The sequence below is a fragment of the Asterias amurensis genome, chromosome 11, assembly GCF_032118995.1.
Source record: "Asterias amurensis chromosome 11, ASM3211899v1".
Taxonomy (NCBI): Eukaryota; Metazoa; Echinodermata; class Asteroidea; order Forcipulatida; family Asteriidae; genus Asterias; species Asterias amurensis.
The window spans coordinates 13,821,271-13,847,013 of NC_092658.1; the positions used below are offsets into that span (position 1 = coordinate 13,821,271).

The window sequence follows — 25,743 nt, forward strand, 5'->3', positions numbered from 1 at the left end:
AGACTTCAGATTTTGTCATTTTACAGATTGTGACAGCACAAGCAGCAGACGAACAACACAAGAAGACATTCAATTCGAGACAAATTGTTCATTTTTTTATAGGTGTGTCACTTAAAAAAGGTAAGTCCACTAATTTCTTGAATAAAAATGAAATTTAGTATGTGAAACTTTCACTGAAAGAAAAAATATCTAATGAATGAAATGCGGGTGGGTTTTTTACTTTCTCAACTTCTCAACTCAAATAAGACAAAACCCCTCAAGTTAAGTTTCTGGTTTTTATTAAGGGAATCAATGTGTGGTGAAGAGGTTTTCAACTAGTAGTTTAAACCCAACGAGGCCTGGTTCTTGATAATGTTACCGAGACGAAGTCGATATAAATTATCAAGAACCAGGCCTCGGCGGGTTTAAAAAACCACTAGTTGAAAATCGATTCAACACACTTTTGATTCCCATTCATACATCCTGACATACCTTTTCGGTAGGAGACGATAGCCGGACGAAACCGGAAAAGTTATAGGAGTAACTCTAAACCAAACCCTAACCCTGGAGTGGCCCTGTATTCGTATAATTGTACCAAACGATAGTTGTTCAATGAGTTCATATTATTATTATTATTATTTCTTTCAACACAACACCCCTCCAGCTATGAAATGGTAATAAAAGGCCCTCGGGTAAACAACTCCTTATAAAAAAGGGAATGCTGTGCGCGTCGCGCTATTCGCGTGATGTGGCACGGCTGTTTCTCTCGACCAATAGGAATGAAGAAACTGTCTTATAAGCACAGGTGCAAGCTCGCGTGTCACGCCCATGTTTTTAACACTTTTTACTGGTCATAAACAAAGGTTTATTCATGCCCACATGACGCGCTCTCCACCAATAGGAATAGCATAACTGTTCGAGGCATTTATGAATAAAAAATAATTATTTAAAAAAATATTTAATAAATAAAAAATAAAAAAAGGAATGTATTTTTATTGAAAACTTGTATCATTGGTGGCACCATACTGAAACTTTTCCCAAACTACTTCTGATAGCGCGTTCTTTTTGAGTCCTCCTCCTACAACACTACAGCCAACGTTAATTTCCCGTGGGGGACCGAATCTTGGGCAAACAGCAATCCCTGGGAGTTAGGACACTCGGTCTTGACACGTGTCTACAATCGTTTCGAGCATGCTCGTATCCTCATTACAATATTAGGTTGGGACACACTACTACAAAGTGAAAGACAAATTCACCAGCCAGTTAACAACACTTTACCATGTTACAATTTGTAACAATGTATATATTCAATGTATCGTAGGAGGTCCTGTTTTCAAGGTGTCCCTAAAATCTTTGCAAATCTTTTACCTCTCTGTGCGCGATGTAAACAGTCCCCAGATAAAAATTGTGTGGTTTTATTTGCCAAGCAAAGAGTCTCCTCTCCCTTGACCAAAACTTAGAAACACGTAAGGCTCCACTGGATATTTGCACTTGTAAATGCAAAAAGTTTGGTATTTTAGGCATTTCTACAAGGTACAAAAATATGTCATAATGTTGAGGCCAATATAAAAATATTTGCCCACCGAAAAAGTTTCATCAAACACTATTTCAATTCACAAATCATGATGATCAAACCATGTGACTGAATATTTTGCTGAGCATTCTGGGAAAAAAATACAGAGGCTTAAAGAAGCCATGTGCCTTATATCATTTTCTAATATTTTTGGAGATTTTTTTTTTTAACCCTCCGATCAATAATATTATTAGTATTAAAATTTAAACGATCAGCTTGTTGATTCAATTATCACTGTTTATTTATATGCTTTATTCTAAATTTTAAGAGAAAAAAAAGGGGGAAAAAATAAATAAAAATCAGATTTTAAAGCCAATGATTATTCACACTTTTTTTTAAATTATTTATTTTTGTTATTTTTTGCAAATTACCATGGGAATTTTAAAACTTCATTATAAAATATTTTGAATAAAACGAAGACAACTGCTGGCTATAGAGTAATACACAGAGTCTCAAAGAACACTTGTAGTCACTGTAGATGTTTCTTCCATGTATGGCTTCACCGGGAAACTATGCTTTCTTGTTTTCCGTGAAAACAGGAAAAACTCAAAACAAATGGGGCCAGTTGAAGTCATCGAAGATCGGTGTGTAGTGTGAACATTTCAATGTCCATCAAGTTTTAATATATGTTTGCATACTTCATATTAACAAAAGAAGGTAATTAGGGCATCGGTTGATATAAGGCATCATTATTTTTTTTCCAATTCTAAGAAAAAGGCATAATAGCGTGAAAACTGGTAAGGGGAGGATATATATTGTCACACTGGTACCTGGGGCCTATATATATCAGCACTGGTGCCTGGGCCCAGTGAACACTGGTGCTGGGGGACCTACATGTTTGGAACACTTGTGTTCAGGGCCTACGGAGCACTGGTTTATATTGATCAATTACATTTTTCTATAGGTGACTGATCCAACATCATGGCACTGTTCAAAGACCTCAACAAAATGGTGAGCAGTGTCCTGAGTAACATCCAAACCATCAATCCATCCGCTCGCACCGTTCGGAAAGTGGAGCATCCAGTGCAGAAATATTCCAACTGGCCGATTGTCTCGAATCTGGAATACTTGCGACTGCTGCATGATGTGAAGGGGAAAATGTACGAGTGTGTGCTGTTCTTGGATCAAAACAATCTATTTGCATTCAGGTCAGTATTAATCATGTTAATAAAAATCTTCAAGGAACCTTTTTTAGCTGATGAGCTGGGCCCGATTTCATTGCTTAACACCTGATTTTGTGCTTACCCTGTGAATTTCGTTTTCATAGCCCTGCTTACCATAAAACTCACCTAGGCGTGCTAACCTTCTGTTGCTTACTGTATGAAATGAATGACATAACAACACAAATCAAAGGTAGTGCGCAAGATGGCTGCGCTTGCTAAGCTGTGAAATAAGCTTAAAAGACTTTTTCTGCTGTAGCACAAAAATTTGCTTACCGTTTGGCAGCTCTTTGAAATTGGGCCCAGATTTCCTTGTTTTGAATATATTGTTGCAAAATTACGAAATGAATCATTTATTATCATACAGTTAACGATAATCAGTGTTTACCTGTGTGCATGTACATGTACATACGTACATTGTGTGTTAAATTGCAGTGATAGATTGTGTTTGAAACGTGACACACCTACTACATGTCACAAACTGAATGGAATGTCTCGGAACCCATAATAAGGTTTACTTTGTATAATGTGCAGTGTGATTTTGCTCTTACCTTATTCCGGTGGTTTATAGGATACATGTTATTGTACTTTCCCTTGTATTTGGTTTTGTATTGTTTGTACAGCACCATGAGCGACATGCCTGACGGACCTGCTGGGTGCTCTCCACCATTTTTATTTTTAAGGGAATCAATGTGTGGTGAAGAGGTTTTCAACTAGTGGTTTAATCCCAACGAGGCCTGGTTCTTGATAATTTTACAGAGACAAAGTTGAGGTAAATTTAATTATCAAGAACCAGGCATCGGCGGGTTTAAACCACTAGTTGAAAACCGATTCAACACACTTTGATTCCCATTCATAAATACCTTTTCGGTCAAAAAACATCAACACTTATGGTAAAAAAGTAAAATAAATGCAAAAATTATATTTTTCAATGATTTCTTTCAACACAACACCCCTCCAGCTATGAAATGGTAAGGCCCAGTCAAGGCCCTCGGGTAAACAACTCCTTATAAGGGAATGTTGTGCACGTTGCGCGTATCGCATGATGTGGCACAACTGTCTCGGCCGTTGCTCTCGACCAATAGGAATGAAGAAACTGTCTTATAAGAACAGGTGCAAGCTCGCGTGTCACGCCCATGTTTCAACACTTTTTACTGGTCAAAAACAAAGGTGATACACACCCACGTGACGCGCTCTCCACCAATAGGAATAGCGAAACTGTCTGAGGTATCTATGAATTAGGGAATAACAGTGCGAGTACCCGGTCTTCACTGCGTGGTAATGACCGGGTTGGTGGCTGGCGCTGTTAATGGACCGAGCCGACCTTTTTTAGCGAATTAAACGGCTAAAATTGTCCAAATTTTGTAACTTTTCTCTCGGCGGCACTTCCAGACAGGTTCAGGGGCCATATTCGAGCTTTTGATGGTTCCCATCTCTTTCGTGCGTTAATCACATTACTGATCTTTGAGACCAGTGACTCTTTGAAATAATGATCTGTTCAGCGCCTTCACTGGGGTCAAAGGAGGCAAATGATTGGACGATAGCTGTTCCTTGTGCATTAAAACGCGCGCACGAGCTCGGCGTCGTCAGTTTATACGCGCGCACATGTTACACGCGCGCACTCAAAATTGATACATTTTCAGCATGCGTACGCGAAGTGCGCGAAGTTGCAATGAAACTAACAGGGATATAAATAAGTGGCGATACAGTGCAACGCGCAAGGTTTACACAATGTATGCTAATTTAGTGGCCACTTATTCGCTATTTTCCAAAGCCGGTCTTTATACCACCGTTAACACTCCCACACGTGACCGGGTTTTGACCAATCAGAGACTTGAAACCGTCCAAGGTATTTATTAATATTATATTATTATTCCAGTGTGTTCAGATTGCCTGTGGGTGACGCAACCATTTCTGAGTTCAGCAAGCTCTATCAGACCCTGGCGCCATTCTGCAACCATTGCAGTCAAAACCTGACAGTAGAGATTCTACAGAAACTCATCAATGGCTCACGTTCCAACCCTACATGGTCCAGCGCTCACATCGCTGTGCAAGCTAAGTTCGACAAGTGCCTGTCATCAAAACAAGTTATAGAGTAAGATAATTTTTCGCTATTTATTTGGAGTTATTTCTAATGAAATGCTCTTCGGGCAGTGAAAAAAAAGGAAGTAATGTCTGTCCGGAGTCGTTATAGCTCATCGGGCCGGTGTTTATCCAGTTTCATGAACATGTTCATTGGGACATGTATTGAACTGACTGAGAATACTTCTATACCCCTGGACAGGATCACGGGTTATCTGGTAACTCCATATTTGTAGCCGGCGCCCATTTGATAAAGTGCCTTGGCCATCTACACAAGTAATATAAGAGATGTTAAAGGCAGTGGACACTGTTGGTAATTGTCAAAGATGAGCCTTCACAGTTAGTGTATCTCAACATATGCATAAAATAACAAACCTGTGAAAATTTGAGCTCTATCGGTCATCAAACTAGCAAGATAATAATGAAAGAAAAAAACACCCCTGTCACACGAAGTTGTGTTCGTTTAGATGGTTGATTTTGAGACCTCAAGTTGTAAATCTGAGGTCCTGAAATCAAATTCGTGGAAAATTACTTCTTTCTCGAAAACTATGGCACTTCAGAGGGAGCCGTTTCTCACAGTGTTTTATACCATCAACCTCTCCCCATTACTCGTTACCAAGAAAGGTTTTATGCTAACAATTATTTTGAATAATTACCAATAGTGTCCACTGCCTTTAAATTTGCATCGGATAAACGCCCCTTGTTCTTGACACTGCTCTAGAATTGCAAGGGTTGTTGGTTCGAATCCCACCCGAGTAACATGCCTGTGATATTTTTTCACAGGACTCAGGAAAGTACTGAGTTGCTAACATACATTGGTGTATGGGTGGTAAAAAAAAAATGAATTTCTACACTTGAGTGTTGCAACTGACCAGACCAAACTTCAAACCCTTATTTAGTAAATTTGAGTCCCTGGCCCTAGACCGTTCGGATGGCATGGCGATGGGGATAAAATTCACCCTGGTGTTTAATTCTAAAGATTTAGTTCTGTAGTATGAAAAGAGCTCACATTTTAAGTTTAAGCCACAAGGGAAACTGACTAGATAAATTTTCAAATGATTTGGAGTCAGTCGAACCAATGACCCCCGCATGTTGAATAAGAGGTCATTAGTTCACATCCCACTTTAGTCAATTTTTTCTTTGTTTAACCCCGAATCAAAATTTGATAGGCACATAAATAGTCAGGAGTGTGATGCGAAGAGAACGCCTCTACATCTAGCAGTGAAGTGGAATGATGTGTCTATGGCCAAAGCTCTTGTTATTTACGGAGCTAAACTGAATATCGCTGATGCTGAGGGAGAAAGTGTATTCCACTATGCAGCCAGATTAGTTGGGAATGTGTCGCCAATGCTAGAGGTAAGGATTCAGGAGGCTTTGAGAAGAGTAAATGATTTCATAATAATAATTGTGGCTTCTCATATAGCACTCATAAAACTAACATGTAAAAATATCATTTCAAAAGGTGGTCGGGGTTTTTGAAATCGCCGAAAATCCGGAGCGAATGCGCCCACAATAATCTGAAAAGGAATACACAATCTCAGATTCAAATTGGGGGGAATGATATCTTTTTACATAACTACTTTACTTGGAAGTGAAATGTTTCTCAAAATCCTGGTTACTATCAAAAACTGCTGTAGACTTCTCATTAATCTCACCTTTTTTGCAAGGGCCAAATACCATTGAATTACTCTGATGTCTTTTGTCTTAAGGTATTGGCTGAAGACACAAGTGACATCAATCGATACAATCTACGTGGTATGACAGCTGTACAAGTAGCTTGTAAACTGGGCAATCTGGATACAGCTGCAGGGCTAGCTAACCTTGGAGCCCTGGTCAGTGTTACTGATGTTATGGGTCATCCCATACATTACGCCTTCAAATATCAGAACTTGAAGTAAGTATTGGACGTGTGCATCATACCCCAAACCCACTTCTTTGATCAGTTTAATTTGATGAGCTGCTTCGGGCAAGTCTTTCTCAGTTTCAAATATTTTATTGAGAAAATGCCTCGTTTTAAAAAGCTATGTATGTTATTAAAGAGAGTTGTTTCTCACATTTTTTGGTAGTATATCAACAGCTCTCTGTTGCTTGTTGCCAAGAAAGTGTATTCTGATAAATATTTTGAAACACATTCAACCAAAGGTGTCCAGCAGCCGATTTCATGAAACGCTAGAATTAGTTCTATCTCGAGTAAGGATGGTGATGGGTTCAATGCATCCTTACTTCTAGTAGTTACAGAACTTAACTTGTCCTAAGTCCTAAGATTAATCCTAAGTTAGAAGTTAGAAAGAATTTTGTGAAAACGACGGCTGTGTCTTGAAAAGTAACTAGTTAAATAACTGCACTAGCAACAACTACTTTAGCAGATGCAGAATCAAGACACCCGAAAAAATAATTAAATTTCATTTCATTGAATTTTATTTTTCATCAAGTATAAAAAATACATGAAATTAAGGTGGATTTCATTCAGCAGAGAACTTATTGTAAATCCACCCAGACAATAAATAATAACCAAAACAGGTCCAATGCCTTTAACATTGTATTACTATACCATACATGTATACAGTGCTGCTGTAGCTTTCATGAAAGCACCTGATGCCCAGCTTTGCAGCAGCACCTGCGTCAAGTATGGAGGAACAGCGCTGCATTATGCCAAGTCAGCAAAGTTTGTTGACCTGGCTATCAAACATGGCGAACTGGACGTGAACGCAGAGAGCAAGACCGGTCACACCCCACTCCATGTCATGATACAGAGGCAGAGACTAGAGTGTGCTATGGCAATATTGTGTGCAGGAGCCAACGTTAATGTCCGGGTACCAGGTGGGGATACACCACTTCACGATGCAGTCAGGGTGAGAATATGAGAATATTAAAATGCAACATAAAGCTTACTAAAGGCAAAGTATAGATTTGGTTTTGGGAACTGGTTGATTGTTTTTATCATATATAAAATTAGATGTGTACAATACAACTAACATCATACATGTGAAAATATTGAGTTTGATTTACAAAATGGCGGACAGAGGTGCGTGATAGTGTGCTGCACAATGTCAAAGGGGTCCATAGCTGGATTCAACATTTTGAAAGTGTCTTTGTGTATTTTATCATCCAGAAAAATAACTTGGACATGGTTCACGCTTTGATCGTCTTCGGAGCTGATGTTAATGCGGTAAACATGAAGAAGGAATCTCCACGCCACATTGCCACGACTCCGATAATATCCTCTCTTGGTAGCTACATGGGTTCGACCAATCATATTATCAGCGCTCTACACCTGGTAGGCGCCAAGCGTTGCCCGCCAGGCATGCAGGGATGTAGTGCTGGATGTAAGGCTGGTGGGACGTACAACGGAAACCCTACCACTGCTAATACTGATTTCACTCAGTTAGAGAGCAATAAAGGTATTCTTTGTGGCAATGACAAAATTTTTATTTTATTTTTTTTTTTTTTATCTCAAATAATAAACCACAAGGGAATCTGACTGGGTAAAAGAGTAGAATTTGAACCAATGACGTCCGGATTAACATTGGCAATCTCCCTATTTTGTCAATATCTTTGTTCGGAGGTTCCAGTCAGAAGCTATACAACTGTTAACTGCCATGTAGCCAGGGATCGCACTCAAGTTTATGATACAAACTGGGAAGCATCAGCCAGGGGATCACCTTAGCAACTTTTTATTTCAAATAGCAAAAAAACCACAAGGGAAACTGAATGGATAAATTTTAAATGATTTTGGGGTTGAACAAAGAAAAATTGTCTAGAGCAGGATTTGAACCGAAGACCTCCGGATTATTGTGCTAGCACTCTACCAACTGAGCTATCTAGCCCTATGTCTCCCTATTTTATCAATATCTTTGTTTGGGGTGCCAGTCGGAAGCCATACAACCCTTAACTGCCGTATAGCCAGGGATCACACCCATGTTTGTGATACAACGTGGGACTCTTTTTTCATGCAAGTTCGTCAAAACAAGGCTAAATGCCACTATTGGGTCCAAAAACATCAACACTGATAAATTGATAATTGTTAACAAGTAAAATAAATGCAAAAATGATAGTTGTTCAATGATTTCTTTCAACACAACACCCCTCCAGCTATGAAATGGTAAGGCCTTCGGGTTAATAACTCCTTATAAGAGAATGCTGTGCGCGTCGTGCATATATCGCGTGATGTGGCGCAACTGTTTCAGCTGTTGCTCTTGACCAATGGGAATGAAGAAACTGTCTTATAAGCACAGGTGCAAGCTCGCGTGTCACGCCCATTTATGATCTAAAACTTTTGTTATAGCTTATGATGAATTCCTGGCAATATGTATCGGTTTGATGGCCAGCAAGCAAGGTGTTTCCGTGGCAACAGATGAGACAGATAATGCATCACCTCGCAGGCAGAGTGACAACGTCCTGTGCCTGGATGGGGGAGGAATTAGAGGACTTGTACTCATCCAGATATTAAATGTGAGTAAATTAGTATCAGAATCTGGAGACTATGCTCAAATGAGTTCTTAGTGAGTAGTCATCAATCATTACAAGCAACTAAATGTGAGTAAAATAGTATCAGAGTATAGACCGTATTGAATATGACGTCACCGTTCAAATATTTGCCCTATAAGATGGCGTCTGCCTGCTTGTGCCATGGAAATCAAACCGGGAATGCTGCGTGCTGGTTGTTTCTTTGATGTATGCGTTTAGACGCGCATACGGTTTGACCTACAAGATGGCCACTTTTAAAGCAGCAAAGGGGTTATTCAATACGGTCTATTGGAGACTCGACTGATTCCTTAGTGAGTTTTAGTTTAGCAATTTCTGAAGAGCAAACCCTAGTACCATTCATTGTGCCATACACATCAGGGCTACCATGACGTACATTTTCTAGTAAGACCTGCTACTGGTGAGTAAACACCACCTCTCAACCTGCCCTGTGGGCTACTTTCGGTAATCTGTGCAACCTACTTGTATAAAATGCTCATATTTTTTCCATTCAGATGTGAACAATACATTTTTTAAACGTGTTCCCAACCTCTAGACAAAGGGGGACGTTTTATTTTAGAAGTAGTTTGATGCAGTCTCCTGGACCAAGCTTGTTGAAACATTGAGACTAATTACGAACTCAGTCCACAGTAGTAAAGTTAATAATGATCCACCAAAATCTTCATTAGTAGTCCCTACCTTCCGCCCAGGTAGTAGTGTAAAAGCAGGAAAGTTCTTTTCACAACTGAGAAGTCTCTCGAAATCCGAAAATCTGCTCAGCAAGACAGTTCTCTAAAGAACAAAATCTTCCCTGGCAAGTAAATACTCACATGGCGTTACAAAAAACAAATATATATTGAAGAGAATAATAATAATAAAGACATTGTCTTACTATTCTTGCACGTTGTCATTCTATACGTGTTGAATTGTTTTTCAGGCAATAGAGGAAGCAGCTGGTAGGCCAATAGCTGATTTATTTGACTGGATAGCAGGCACTAGTACTGGAGGTATATTGGCCCTTGCACTGGCAGTAGGTAAGAAATATTGTTTCTTATCAGGGATGTAGCAACCTGGACCCAATTTCATATAGTTGATTAGACAAACAAATAAGCTAAGCTAAACAAATTATGCTAACCAGAATAAGGTTACCAGCCAAAATACAATGCCACACGAACAATTTGTGACTGGTGTCCTGCTCATTATTATTGCTAAGCAGGGATTTTCTTCTTTTATAAAAGCAGCTGTTTGAAATTGGGCCCAGGGGTTTGGCACCACCCTTTGAAGCGTAGATCATTTGTATAGGGTGTCATCGCCGAGTGGTTTAGAGCATCAAATTCAAGTTCTGTTGATTATTATGAGTTGTCCGAGTGTCGGCTCAAATCCTGGGCATGACACCTGTGTCCTTGAGCTAGATGCTTTATGCCGTGGAGCTTCAGTGGTTTTTCATACACAATATCAACCTCTACCCTTACAGGTGTCCATTTATCCCTGGTTAAAGAGAAGTAATTATAGTAAGGCATGTTGCCTAAGGACAAGAGTGTCATGACTGGCATTCGAACTTGCACTCCAATGACTTAACCACCAGGGACCAATTTCTTAGAGCTGCTTAGCAGGATGCATGGTATTTTGGCTGGTAACCCGTTTCTGCTAAGCATAAATCTTTTGTGCTAAGCTACTTTTTGTGCTTAAGCAGCTCTATGAAGTTGGACCCAGAACTTGAACAACTCGGCCATGACTCCGTAAAGATTGCATGTTTATATTTGATATTCTTTATTTATTCTACAGGGTTTTCAGTGAAGGAGACTAGAGGTCTGTACTTTGGTTTGAAGAATTCCGTCTTTTTCGGCAATCGTCCCTACCCCTCTGAACCGCTAGAAACATTTCTCAAACAACTCTTTGGTGAAGACACCAAGATGGACACCATCGTTAAACATAAGTAAGAAAAAAAAACAATCATGGGGCCCACTTTGTATACGTCACGTTAGCAATTGGTTGTTATTTGTGTTCCTGAAAACAGTATATCTCCATTGGGGGTTATACTTATGAATGATGATTTTGTTAACTTTATATTTCGTTTTATTGCCATGGCTTTTCAGTGTTTTTGTACCTTAACTACCTGTTTAAGGTTTGAATAAATGAATTTCCTCCAGGAAAAAACATGAATAAATTATGATTTATTCTTTGTAGAGTTTTGGTCACAGCAACACTCGGGGACCGAACACCGCCACCTCTACACATGTTTCGCAGCTACGAACCCCCGAAATGCTCATCGTCTGCTGCCCTCGTTTATAACGAAGACACCTTCGAGTCACCACCATTGTTCCATGGTAATTTGAAGTAATTTTAAATTTTATTATATTATCCATTTCAGACTTTGTATTTGAACTTCCTGGGCAAGGTTGGTCCCAACTGAGTCTTACGTGTGCACAATTCTGTTTTTCCAAATACTACAATGGTTGTGGCTATAAAATTGATTTCGTACTGACGGCTCCAACCTTGTCCCCCCTGGCATGACCATACCTTGTGTTTAACATTTATAGTGCCCTGGTCATAGGGGCAATAACATTCCTTTAACCTTTCTATGCTCCCCGGGGAGTATGCAGCTCGAGCTGCCATGGCGCTCCGAAGGCTTTTTCATACACAATATCAACCTCTACTCTAGCAGGTACCCATTTATACCCCTTGGTGAAGAGAAGCAATTATAGTTCTGCATCTTGCTCAAGGACACAAGTGTCATGACCGGGATTCAAGCCCACACTCTGATGACTTAACAACCATAACTTGAATTCGATGCCACTCGGCCATGACACCCTACAATATTAAAATATGGAGTGTCGAAGCAGTAAATACATGGTCAAATAATGGATGGCACCAATCAGATGACAAGGATCTAGTGTGTCATATGTAATTATGACTATTGTTTATATCTACAGAGCAGCTGATATGGAAGGCAGCTCGCTGTAGTGGTGCCGCTCCTACCTACTTCCAACCAATGGGACGATTCTTAGATGGAGGTTTAATTGCTAATAATCCAACGCTGGATGCATTGACCGAGCTACAGGAGTATAATATGGATAAGAAAATGAAGGTATGTCATGGAATAATGGATGGATACTTTTGAGTTTTAACAGTTAATGACATTCATACCCTCTCTTCCTTACCATCCGTCACTCAGCTCAAGGAGTCACTCAGCTCAAGGAGCTTTAACATACAGTACTTTCCTGCAAGGTATGTGGGACCATGTTTGAATAGACCGATCCACTAAGCTCCGCCCCATTGCGTATTGACCAATCACAACGCAACGAAGGTCCGACAAATAATGTCCGACATGTGTGCACGTATCTTGGCGCGCGGCAGAGTTGTGCAGAAAGGCATTGGAGAGCCCCACGTGTTCTTGCTCACAATTGCGTCGTGGGCGGAGCCTACTGGATCGGTCTATTATGAGATCTAATCCTTTTACATAGCACCATGTGGCACAATATGCTGCCAATCAAACTAGGATTACCGGGGCGAACCCCTTGTCTTTTTGATAAGTGCACTGGGTTTTTTTACGTGCGTTTCACAAAACACGGGACCAACGGCATAATGTCCCACAAAAAGGTTTTCCAAAATGGCAATGACAGGCAACATTTTTCAAGATCTTCAACTTCCGACCACCACTTTCTGATGAAAAATTCTTTTTTTTGTCTGATAACATTTTGTTAACTTGTTTTCAGGGTGAACCAACTCGTGATGTGGGCGTGGTTGTTTCAGTAGGTACGGGGTGTGTCCCATGTAAACCAATGAAGAGTACTGAGATGGCTAGACCTAGCAGCATGCTAGATTTGTTTAATGCTGCTAAGGCAATCGCTGGAGCAGCTAACTTGGGAGAGATTCTACTTGATCAGGTAAGATAACTTTCAAATATATTTCATGGGTAGACACTTTTTATATATAATTGTAACTAAGCTTGGGGGATATCAATTTATTTTGTTTACGATATATCGCCGACAATTTATCGCGGTATTCGATATAATCACGATTAATTAAATTTGACATCATCAGTCTTCAAACTCCAAGTGAAAGTTGTAGAAGAGACAGTCATAGCATAAGAGAGGTGTCCAAACCTATGGAGTGCAAGATGTCTCAGCTAGCAAATTCATCGCGATATTTAATCGATATCTCGATATATCAGAATTATCGCTATTATCTCGATATATCGCGATATATCAATATCTCGATTAAAACCAAATCGATCCGATATCGAAATGGTTTCAAAAATAATATCGCGATACTCGATAATATCGTGATATCGCCCAAGCTCTTTTCATAACTTTTTAACTTTTGTGGCGTTTGGTTTTAATTATTGGCTGGTCCGTTTGTGTAGTTTATATTTTACGAAATCTTGTGATGCTCTTTGATTATATCTGCCTCTTGCTTGGTGCTATTTTAATTTGTACAGCGCCTTGGGGTCCAGTCATGGATGTAAGGCGCATTATTATTAAAGGCGAATTAAACCTTTTTTTTGAGCCGTTCGATGGTTTAAAAGATAAACACACTCTGAGAAGCTGCCTTATGACAGTTATGTGTCTCAAATTCTGGGCTCAATTTCATAACGCCTGTAAGCACAAAAACTTGGTAAGCACATACAAATATTGCTAAGCAAAAACAGGTTACCAGCCAATATTCCATTAAGTTTACATTGGTGTGACAGGTGCCCCACAATTTTTTGCTTTGCTGTTGAATTTTTTAAGCAGTCTTTTCTGCTAAGCAGCTTTATGAAATTTGTCCCAGTCAGGTAGATGGGTTGTAATCTAAACTTAAGCGTCTCACACCATCATTTTATGTGTTGATTTTATTGAAATTTTCATCCCAAAGTTAACAGATGCTAGAGGGCGCACTCTGGATCGTGCACGCTCCTGGTGTAATATGATTGGTGCTCCCTTCTACCGCTTCAGTACGCCAATGAGCGCTGACATCCCACTGGACGAAACCAGAGACAGCGTCTTACTCAAGATGCTTTGGGAGACGGAAGTCTACTTACATCAAAACAGAGATAAGATCACGCAACTTGGAGAACTCCTGAAATCCCAGCTACAGTAAGATAAACATCATACATATTTATGAGCTTATTTAATACGTCATGCATATTCATGAGTTTAAGGTACACGCTTTTCTTTGGCGTGTTGAGGCCTTGCGATTAAGAGCACCAGACTCAAGCTCTGGTGTTTCTTATAAGCAGAGTGTGGGGTCGAGTTCCAGTCGCGACACTTGTGTCCATGATGCTTCGTCATTCGGATGGGACTTAAAGCCGTTGGTCCTGTGTGTTGTGCAATGCACATACAAGAAACCCATTGCACTTATCACAAAGAGAAGGGGTTCGTCCCCGGTGTTCCTGGTTTGATTGGCTGCATATTGCGCCACAGCACCTTGTAAACCATTACAGGGTGCAATGTAAAAGGAGTAGGTCTCATAATTCAAACTTCGTCCCACATACCTTGCAGGAAAATACTGAATGTTGAATCGTCTTGAGCGCACTGAGTGACGGATATGAACGCTTTATATGAAGCCACTATATATGTATATATACTGTACTATGATTGGTTGAGCTGTCACGATGCAGTGACTGTGTAATGAATTATTCAATAATGATGTATTATCCTACAAAGTGGATGTAATATTGTGTGTGCCATGAGCAGCCTTATTCAAAATCCTTTTTTAAAAATGCAGCGTAGTTTGCATATTTGGCCTTCGATGGGTTTAAATTTAACGTATACTCAGCAGTGATCTTTTCTTAGTAAATATATTTCAAATTGTGTATGCTTGTAGTTTTAAAGTTGCTGTGTCAGATTTTTGGCCCCAAACATTAAAAAAATAGATTTTTTGGAGTGAATGGTATTTCAAAGAGTATCACCCGCTCTAACGAAAAAAAAGTTTAACTTTTACTTTTAATGGTTAGGAACCATGACAAAAATTTAAAACGTTTCTTATAAAACACATAAGAATTGGTCATGTGATATATCGTCGGGATCCTGACAAAAACTAATTTGGAGCACTTTATTTCACTGCTACTAATAATTGGCGGACTTTTTCGAGCAATGGCTCAAATGAAAGCTTGTAACTTTCTCGATCCCAATCAAAATACCTATTGAATTTTAAATCAAAATTTTGGGGTCAAATCGGCAAAAAATCTGACATAGCATCTTTAATGAGTCAGATATAAAACTGACCTCCAAATCAGTTTGGCTGGGTGGTTGTTTCCCTGCCATCTCTTGTGGACCATGGTTTGAATCCCACATCAGATCAGATCCGATATCTAAACCATTAGACAACCCAGAGTGCCTGATGGCAAGAGGCCATTGCGAGTTCCGAAAAAGCGCTGGCTATTGAGAAAACAATGCAATTTATATGTGGATATCGTTTTCAAGCTTTTCAGTACTTAAAACAAAATTCATCATCAGGCAAAACCAGAGTATAGATTGGAACAAATTTGGCGATTTGTTGTTAGTGCAACTGTTTTATATTTAGTATCATATGAAATAGTGACAGTTATTTAGTTTAAAAAAAAGTGTAATAATAGAAGATAGTTTTTTGTATGTTAAATTTTATTTTATCCTAGCAAGTCAGTGTCAGATTTGCACCTTTCGAGAAAGTTCCCAAAATTGTTTGAAGTATCAGGCCTACCCCTCAGTGAAGTATTTTGAAAGAATATATTCATACCTTTTATAAGCAAGCATGAACACTGAAATTATCGAATAATCTTCAACAATCCCTCATAGATTCCAAATCCCACCATATCTTTAAAAGCAATTACAGTCACAACTTAAAAGGTCCAGGTTATTTTTGTAAGGTACCAAACACAATGTTCACAGATTTACATACAGTTTGAAAATAATGATGGTAGAAAGCTTCCCTTAAAATATTACTTGCTGAGGTGCTGTAGTTTTTGAGAAATGAGTAAAACAAATCACAATAATTTTTGTCTCTAAAGACAAATTTTTTTTCAGCATGTAAAATGTATTTTCATGACATTGTTTCACTAATTTTTACAAAAACTACAGCACATTGGCTAGTAATATTTTAAGGTGATTTTTAAGCGGATAACCACTAAGTAACAAGTACATGTGAGAAATGATTTCTTATACATGTATGCCCAAGTCTTTCTTTCGATTCATTTCATAATTTTTATTCAGGACATGGCTTCTGGTCAGACAATAAGTACATGTAGTTCACAAAATTTCAATATTATAGGAGGAAAATTTATGAAACTTACAACCCGGTGCTTGCACCTTAAACAAAATTATGTTTAGTAAACCTGACATGCCATAAAAATGCAGCAAGCGTTAGAATTATTGTTTAAGAATTAATTTTCAATACAAAAACATGCTGTAGTTTCTGTTATTGTCCTAACCTTTGATCATAGCATAGACATATAACAAATGTGTGATAATAGTGCCAACAAAACATTTTTTTTTTTTTCGATTACATTTTCAAATATATTTACCACATAACAGGTGTAGAGGTATCTAAGCCCTACTGAATCCTTAAAGAATTTGAAAACGACCATATTATAATTATTTATAAACAATTTTTGCTTTTAAAGTTGTTGGTAATCTTTTTCTCCCTACTGAACCCTTGGATGATGGAAAATGCACCTCTGCACAATTGTGGCTATCATTTCAACCATTTTGACTCTAAAATGGCTGAGAGGGTACAGGTGTGTGCTGGTGCATTGCATCTTGTGAAATGGGTCAAAATGCTTTTTTTTTGGAACAAAACATAAAATTCTTGGTAAGTTGCATTTTGCATGTCATCGGAGGATGAACCAAAACATTAAAATATCTTCAGAGTGAGTGATAAAAATCTATTGATTACTTCAACTCCAAACTTATTATCCACCTGAGCCCAATTCCATGGCTCTGCCTAGCGTTGCATTCAGCGCACATGATCTCCATCCCCCCTTTTACTGTGCAAAAGCCCCGAATTTCTGCGCTGGCCGTGTAAGCGAAGAATGCCTTGTAACATGGAGTATGCCATAAATGCACTTGACCTAAGCATAGACTTCTTGGCTTCAATAAGCACTAATTGTGCTTACGGTCTACGGTTAGCAGAACCATGACATTGGGCTCTTACTTGTCCTGGGCTTAAAGCCAAAGCTATAGAAATAATGACAATATATGTCATAAGTTGTATTATATCTACATTTTTGTATATTATATTTGTGAATATTTATCTAATTGTTATCTTATCCAGAAGCAGAAGCAGTTTAAAATAAACAGACTTCATTTGCATTTTACAGAAAATCTTACAACTGTACATTTACCACATGCTTCTTGCATTGCTTTGTAGCGTGTCAAGGCTGGGTGATCTGGAGCATCGAACTCAAATTCTGGGCCAAATTTCATAAAGCATGTAAGCACAAAAACTTGCAAAGCACAGACAAACATTACTTAGCAAAAACAGGTAACCAGCCAACATTCCATTAAGTTTACATTGTTGGGACTGGTGACCCCCCTCAATTGTTGCTTAGCAAACAAATTTGTTAAGCAGTTTTTTTCTGCCAAACAGCTTTATGTAATTAGGCCCTAGTTGCTGAGTCATCAGAGTATGGGTTTGGATCCTGGTCATGACACTTGTGTTCTTGAGCAAGAAACTCGACTGTATTTGCTTCACATCACCCAAGAGTAACTGGGTACCGGTGTGTTTGGGCAAAGGTTGTTGATGTGAATGATAAGCAACTTGTGCGCCAATGAGGCTGCTGGTGCTGCATACTCCAAAGGACTTTAGAGCAAAAGATACTGATTAACACTTTTCTGCTAAGCTGAAATGAGTAGGATACTTGTCACAAATTGTACACTTGACGTGGTAGTTTAAATGGTAACTTTATTCTGGTAGGAACACATTTGTTATGCTAAGCTACTTTTTCTGCTTAAGCAACTATGAAATTGGGCCCAGGGGTAGTATTAGTTTAAGGCGCTTTGAACCAATTTTCAAAAGTGACTAATAAATGTCATATCACTGTATATTGTTAAGTTATTACCAACACCTTTAAAACTTCTGGTGTGGGAAAGGGAGGGGTAATTTTCATGTTATAATCTTGGGTTTTGGGGTGGGTTTTTTTTTGGGGGGGGGGGGGGGTAGGCAGTAACCCATTTTCTTGCCACACAATCCTTAGGCGGTCTCTCTACATGATCAAAACTTCAATGCTGTAGCTGCCGCTGGTTTGCTTGACGGGAACAGACGCTGATGTTTTGAAACTTTCCAGAATAGCCTGAACAGCTTCCAATTCATTGTAGAACATCTCCTTCAGACAGAACAATTAAGGTAAAACACAAACTTTAAATCTAAATGCTTTCTTAGTTTAAAATATTTTGGTTTTACTCTTCAACAATGTCAGGCATAATATTTTGTCCTTGGGAAAAAGTAGGGACATTTTATTGAGTACAAGGGCTGACCTACATGTACACAAGGTGTAGGCTTTGATAGACTTTTCAGGCTATTGAATCAACATTTTCCTGATAATTTTTCCTGAAGGCCCCAAAATCAGAAATCAGACTCGAGTAGGAAGAGTATCATGCCATCAATTACATTTTTATAACCTCTTTGTAATCAATGATCTCAGAGTCCTTTAGAAAAATTCACACAAACGGGATTCAACTCCGTGACTTTTGCATTCTAGAGCAAATGTCTTGCCCACAATACCATTGAGTGTGCCTGGTGCCCAGTTTGAATTCTGTAATTACCAGTGGCAACAGTTTGACTGATGTACTAATTAGTGTGTAAAGATAATCATTTTAGTTAACCCATTTTACATGTATGTGGTCAGCACTGTATACTCGGTGTTCCCACATCATACCAGAAAAATTCATAAGCTACTTGGGTGGGATTCAGGACCATGTCTTCCCCTGTTAGACCAAAGAGCAAGCCAGGAACCAACCCAGTTTGAACTCTGTAACGAGCAGCAGATAGCGCAATTAAAGACGACTACTACAATTGCTTCTCTTCGTCCAGGGGTACAAATGGGTTCTTTTCCCTTTGGATGACGTTTTTACTTACTTGATACTTGACAGCATCTGCCAGCTTAAATAACAACTCCCTCGCTTCATAAGATAAGAGAAATTGCGAGAAATGAGCGTCTAACAAAGCACTTGTCCAATCAGCAACCTTGATAAACACAAGAAAATGGATATAAAGGTACTTATGTTATTCTTTAATACAATGTGATAATAAAGCACTTTTTGCTGCAAAAATGGGTATGTGATGTCAAATTCGCCTTCTCTTGAACTTGTGGGAAATTCCCAGGCTCACAGGGCTTGTGGCTCAGAATGTTCAAGGGATCAAAAGTCTTTTTAATAGACCGTAATAAAGACATAAGACAACCCAGTTTAACATCCATTTCAGTTAAACTGTTTTAATTCAGCAAATGCCAATATGTACTATATTTCAGAACTACTTCAAGTTTACACTCCGTCAAGGAATCTTCGATCGAGTTCCATGCTTTTCCTCATTGAACCCAAGTCTCGACACTCCTTGGCAGAGCTGCTAACTAGTGGTAGTGAGTTTTTTTAGGCCCAACACTTGAACTACTGACACAAGGGTTCAATTTCATTGAGCTGCTTTAAAGCAGAAAATACAGCTTACCGTTTGTTTTGGCTAAGCACATCTCAGCAGGATACCAGGTACATTTTGTACATGTAAAAATGGTATGTCAGCCATTCTGGTAAGCATAATTTTGTTGTTCTTAGCAAATTTTTATGCTGAAGCAGCTCTGTGAACTTGGGCCCTGGCCTGTGGATTATTTGATCCCTGCTTATAGCAGGATAACTTACAGCATTTAATGTTGGTGTAGAGTCGTTCTGTTGACTAGATGAACCCTTTACTAGACAGAACAGATACTGAAGTAACACCTAAAAGCAAAGGAATATCCGTAGGAATAAACAAACTAAATACATGTAATGACACTGGCTGTGTGAAAATTATCGGAGTGTTTTATCATCCCCTATAAGTTATAGGGGGCTCCTGCTTTATTCAGACACCCTATCTGACACTTAAAATCACCCTCTATTCATTACTTATCTTGGTAATGTAATAACATGGAGGAAGGAAGAGAAGGAGCTCGAACGAACGGACTTCAAAAGTCGATCCTGTGGTACCGCGATCGTTTAGTGACACCTCGGTCAGACAGGGGCATTGTCAGGGTATTCTTTTGTTACTCTGCGGTTTTGCGGGTCGTTCGAGCTCCTTCTCTTCCTTCCTCCATGGTAATAATAACAACTACATGCACTTTACATTAGTGCCCTGGTCATTGGGCCAATAACATTCCTGTTATCATTCTCAGCTCCCTGGGGAGTATACAGCCCTGGGCTCCTGTGGCGCTCCAAAGGCTTTTTTTTAAAACACAATATCAAGCTCTACCCTCTCAGGATACCAGTCACAAATTGTGTGAAATTGTATCTTGACTGGTAACCCTGTTCTTGTAAGCATAATTTTATTGTGCTTAGCTTTTTTCTGTGCTTAAGCAGTTCTATGAAATTGAGCCCATGTGTAGAGCATGAACTTAACAGTACTGCTTAAAATGTGCTGCTTAGCATAAATAAGCAGGACACCAGTCACAAATTGTATGTGACATGATATTTTGGCTGGTAATCTTATTCTGGTAAGCATGTTTTTGTTGTGCTTAGCTACTTTCCAGTGCTTATACTCACCAAAGCTTCATCAAAGCTGAACTGTTTCAAGTAATCGAGAATGAATGTGTCGTTGAATGGACAACTTAAGACCTTGTTTCTGAATAAACACACTTAAGGAAAAAAACACTCACTAGAGTTCTCATATTTTCTCCAAATCTGTGGAACTCATTGCCATCACATCTTCGCCATGCAACTTCACAGAAACAATTCAAGAAACTACTTAAGACTCATTTGTATAGAAATACTTGACTCATTTACTCCACTTTACATTAGAACATCTTGAGTTTGGACTTCTTTGTTGCATCTTCTGTAGGCGCTTTGTAACCTTGGGAAAAAGGCGTCTCATATAAATGCTGATATGTATGTATGTATGTATTATTTGGGTCTTTGTGTTTACCTAAGCAAGTCATTGTACCAGACATTATTAAAATCAAACTCGGGAATTACTTATTCAGTCGTTGCTTAGGATGCATTTTTATAACAACACAGGGCTGTAGCTAGAGCAAATTTAGTGGTGGGCAATAAATGAAATTTTGTTTGGAGTCTACTGAGGGCAAGGAGATCAACAAAATTATTCATACATACATTTTTGGTTTTTTACCCATACATCGGTGTATGGGTAAAAAAACAAAAATGGGTAAAAAACCCAAAATTAATATTCTTAATCTGGGCAAAAATTGAGAGTCCTGGGCAGGCCCGCCCAGCACCGCCCACCGAGGCTGCAACACTGTAGCAACAATATCCAGATTGATTTGCTTTATAGTCTTTGCCCTTTGGTTGTTCTTAACACAGAAGCTGATGCTTAAAGGATACACATATTGTGGACAGGAGCACATGATAGAAAATTGGGGAGCGGCAGTTGCTAGTTCATCATCTCCTGTTTGCTGCCCTCTAACGCCTTCAGACTGAAAATACCTGGAAGAGAAAAACAAACAATGAACAACAAGAATGGGTTATCATTTGTAATTTGTGCAAAGGAGATGCCTGTCTCCCTTTTCTATTTTGTGTAACCATGGTTTAACCTTTGTGAAATGATCTACCCTAGCAGTTATTAATTTTCAATTTAGTGCTGTTTATCTTGTTTTGTTTTGTATTGTTTTAACGGTACATCCATCACAAGCCTCAGCTTTTAGAATGATGCATCCATGTGCAATGTGATTGATTGATTGATTGATTGATTGAAAGATTGGTGGTCAGTTTTAAACCTGTGAGCACTATAGAGGCAAAGTAAATCTTGTTTTAATTCATTTGTGGCACGTTGTGGCCGAGCGGTTAAGGTCACCAGACCCAAGCTCTGGGATTGTCAGCAGCAGGAGTGTGGGTTCACATCCTGGTCATGTCACTTGTGTCCTTGAGCAAGGCACTTTTATTGCTTCGTAAAAAGTTGGGACGGTAGTGCAATCTGCTCAACCAGCCAGGCTCCTAGTGGATGATACCGTCCTACATCCTTACGGACTGTGAAGGGGATAACCCTGTTTCAGCCCCATGAGTAGGTGGCAGTGTGTCGGTAACGGTTGATTTGGGTCGATAACCCAAAATCAGTTTAGTTCAGCCTTCGCCTTGAAGTGGCTGTCCAGCCTTGTGAGTTTGGCGATGTCTCATACCAAAATATTTGAAAAAATCTGTAGGGCTGCAATGAACAGAAAAGTCCAATAAACTCTCACCTGATGTAGAATTGTAGTGACTTGGTCAAGATAGAGTCTGGGATGTCTTGCATGTGATTTATGCAGCAATCTACCACTTCAAGATCCTTCAACTCTATGGCCAACAGTATCAATGGCGTGCAAGAACTAAAACAAATAACAACAAATTATCCTGAGAAGTGCAAAAAACATGCTATCGGGACCACAAAAGAAACCACGGTCCTGAGGCTGGTTCCAACAATGATAGACCAGCCTGGATCCGAGTAAAAATAGTCAACATTTAGTTAACCGCAGAGCGCACTCTAACTTGTTCCTTGTTGTGCCATTGTACAATAATAATTATAAATATAACTTACATGCAGGAAGTTTCTTTGGTTTCTACTCACCTTGCTGCTATGTTACAATCTCGAATGAGGTTCAGTAGAGACTTCTTGGGCCAGAAGGGTTTCTTATCGGAGTGTCTGTCTACGACGTTGTTCAATATGACGCCAGCTGATGTTGTTCTCCATGATAAAGTCAGTGTTGATGACTTGCAAGTTTTATCTAGTAATGTCTCGCAAAGTTGATTGAACTTTGTTGTTGTCTTGACCTAATCAAAAAATAATGCAAAGATTTTTTCACATGTACAGCGTTTCAAACTAGAGTATTATCCAAACAACTTGGAGCGTCCAATCTCTTAGGACAAACTAACAATACCAAAACTAATAAGCACTATTTTGACAGCACAAGCACAGCGCACATTCAAATGGATTTTGCAGCCCACCCTCTCCAGGACAACAGTAATGCTTTATTAGGAGAGAACAGTAATTCAAGATTTAAGATTCATATTGATTAAAATGTTAAAGTACACGCTGCTAATTTTTTTGGGGAAAAGAACTTGGTGGCTTGTGGTTAAGAAAAATTATGTTCTAGAATATTTTGGTCTTAGGTTCCAAATCCCAGTGACGTAACCAACAAGGGGGCAGGGGTGGGAGTATCCCCTCCCCCCCTCCCCCCCTCCCTCCCCCCCCCCCCCCCACCGGAACCAACCCACAACTGGTGTGGTTCACTACTTCAATAGCCCCCCAAATTATGTATTTTCCCAGCCTGCCCCCATCCAACTGAAATATCTGGTTACGCCACTGCCAATCCCACCCAAGCTCTCTGTAAGCACCCTGTAGATTTTTTCCCTGCAGCACTTTGAACTATTTACACATCGGTGTAATGGTAAAACCAAAATCCTAAAGTATGTTACATGACACATACTCAAAACCTCTGTGTTTTGAAACACAAGTGACAATTCTCTCACTGCTCACGGTCTATTCACAAATTAATAGAATGTTTTTTTTCCTTTTTTCTATCAAAGTTTTCTTGCAATCCAATCAACTTGTTTTCAAGAAACATGTTTTAAAATTCACCAGCGAAATTCACAACTATCTGGTCGTGTGTTTTTGTACTTTGAAAATGTTTTTCACAATGCATTATTTGCAGTCTTACCTTAGAAGGATTCAGAATGTCTTCAATTAGTTGTTCCACTTCATCTTGAACAGATAAAGATTTGTCGGCCTGTTGGGGGAAAAAACCAGAAGTAACAAATTATGTGTAAAATCTGTGGTGTATATTTTCAAAACTTCTCCTGAGAAAATGTTTGGAAAATATTAAGACAAGTAATAGCCCAAGCAATTACAACACTTCCATTGGTGCCATGACAAGAAGAACTACAACTTTTGTTTGGATAATTGCAATCATCTGTACTCCCCACGTTTACTTCCAACCCTTCGGGGAGAATCTCAATTTCCACTTGACAGTCCACACTTGAGAGGATGAGGGGTAACAGTTATCACAACTTACACTTAGGGTCATGTCACAAGAGGCAATTTACAGGCAACCAGTTCCAGGAAGTCTCAAATAAGAAAAGACATTCACGTTTGAGTGTTAACGTATTGTTCGTGTGGATCCTAAGACACTGTTTACAAACATTACTCATGTGCTAAGAAAGTGGTCCTGTGTTAACATGCACTTTAGTAGGTTGACAACAAGTTGCCTGCAAAAGTTGCTTTGTGTCAAAAGGCCCTAAGAATTACCCAACGAAAATGTATAGTTATGTGACTTCATTACAAAATTCAAACCTTTGTTTTTGATTTCTTAGCCCAACTGACAGTGACTGGTATAGAAGGTTGGGTGCTCTGAGAAGATGAACCATTCTGACCAAGTCGAGACGCCAAGTTGACTGAATTATGTAACACGCTGGAAGTTGAATCACTCCTAAAAAATAAATCAAATTAATGACAAAATGTTACTTTTTAAATTGCACAATCCACTCTTGCTCCAAATACTGTCATCCTATATTAGTGACAGATATGCGCCACTTTTTTCCAAACAGAAACTACAACTACAACTACCAAACTCCACCACCACCAGAATCCCAACCCAAAACTCCACTAAGTAATTTTTATGGATGAAGTCCTAATGCTTCGCCCAAACACACACAACTAAAATGGTCAGTCAAATCCTTATCACAGTCTCTCCCAACAAAAGTCATTTGACATGTTAAAATTTATAATCACGGTTTAACTATTTTCCCCAAAACAGTCACCGCATATTCCAGTGGTGTTCATTCCGCCTTGCCTTGATGATTGAATTGTGAATCCTTGCTATATATAATTTATATTCTGGTGATAGAAAGTAACCAGTATAAAAAACTATAGGCCCCTATAAGAGCTTAAAATTAAATTAAAGTTGAATTTGAATTTATAAAACAAATTAATTATAAATTCAAATTCAACCAGAATAGTAAGCTTAAAATAAAACTATATTATATATATAGGGAGTGTATTATTTTATTAAAGTGTCTATACTCTTACTTAGTCCTTTTCTTAATGTTATTGCTAATGCTAGTCCCACTCGCAGCAGTACGTAGGTATATACATTTTATCACGATACTGATGCAATACATTTTTGTATATAACGCTAACACTAACAGTAACACATCACAGATGGGATGTTGATTATAAACTAAATTCAAATCCCTAGATCGAAACAACCAACACGAAATAATATCTGTATAACTTAATTAAACGTTACACTTACTTTGAATCTGCAACCATTGTAGGAACAGCGGCAGAAGGAGTTTCTGCGTTTGAAAAGTCAACCATGATTGTTGATGCTGGTCTGTGTGAGTTTTGCCAGCACACGTG

At 38.9% G+C, this 25,743-nt stretch overlaps 2 protein-coding genes across 2 annotated transcripts; one reads left to right on the forward strand and one right to left on the reverse strand.

The window, feature by feature from the left end:
* Nucleotides 1-19: 19 nt before the first annotated feature.
* LOC139943663 (85/88 kDa calcium-independent phospholipase A2-like) lies at nt 20-16,800 on the forward strand. The gene is made up of 14 exons (XM_071940395.1): nt 20-120; nt 2,457-2,700; nt 4,592-4,807; nt 5,964-6,150; nt 6,504-6,688; nt 7,361-7,646; nt 7,907-8,195; nt 9,080-9,246; nt 10,196-10,292; nt 11,044-11,194; nt 11,446-11,585; nt 12,192-12,346; nt 12,975-13,145; nt 14,116-16,800. The coding sequence occupies exons 2-14, from the start codon at nt 2,474-2,476 to the stop codon at nt 14,338-14,340; spliced, it is 2,496 nt and encodes an 831-aa protein (XP_071796496.1). The 5' UTR covers nt 20-120; nt 2,457-2,473; the 3' UTR covers nt 14,341-16,800.
* Nucleotides 16,801-17,333: 533 nt separating this feature from the next.
* Nucleotides 17,334-25,729, reverse strand: LOC139943664 (nucleolar protein 11-like). The gene is made up of 10 exons (XM_071940397.1): nt 25,637-25,729; nt 24,676-24,811; nt 24,044-24,112; nt 22,954-23,156; nt 22,589-22,714; nt 21,738-21,839; nt 20,943-21,021; nt 20,067-20,144; nt 19,294-19,401; nt 17,334-18,541 (listed from the first exon to the last, which is right to left on the reverse strand). Exons 1-10 carry the CDS (start codon nt 25,699-25,701, stop codon nt 18,422-18,424), a joined length of 1,086 nt encoding a protein of 361 aa, XP_071796498.1. The 5' UTR covers nt 25,702-25,729; the 3' UTR covers nt 17,334-18,421.
* Nucleotides 25,730-25,743: the final 14 nt, after the last annotated feature.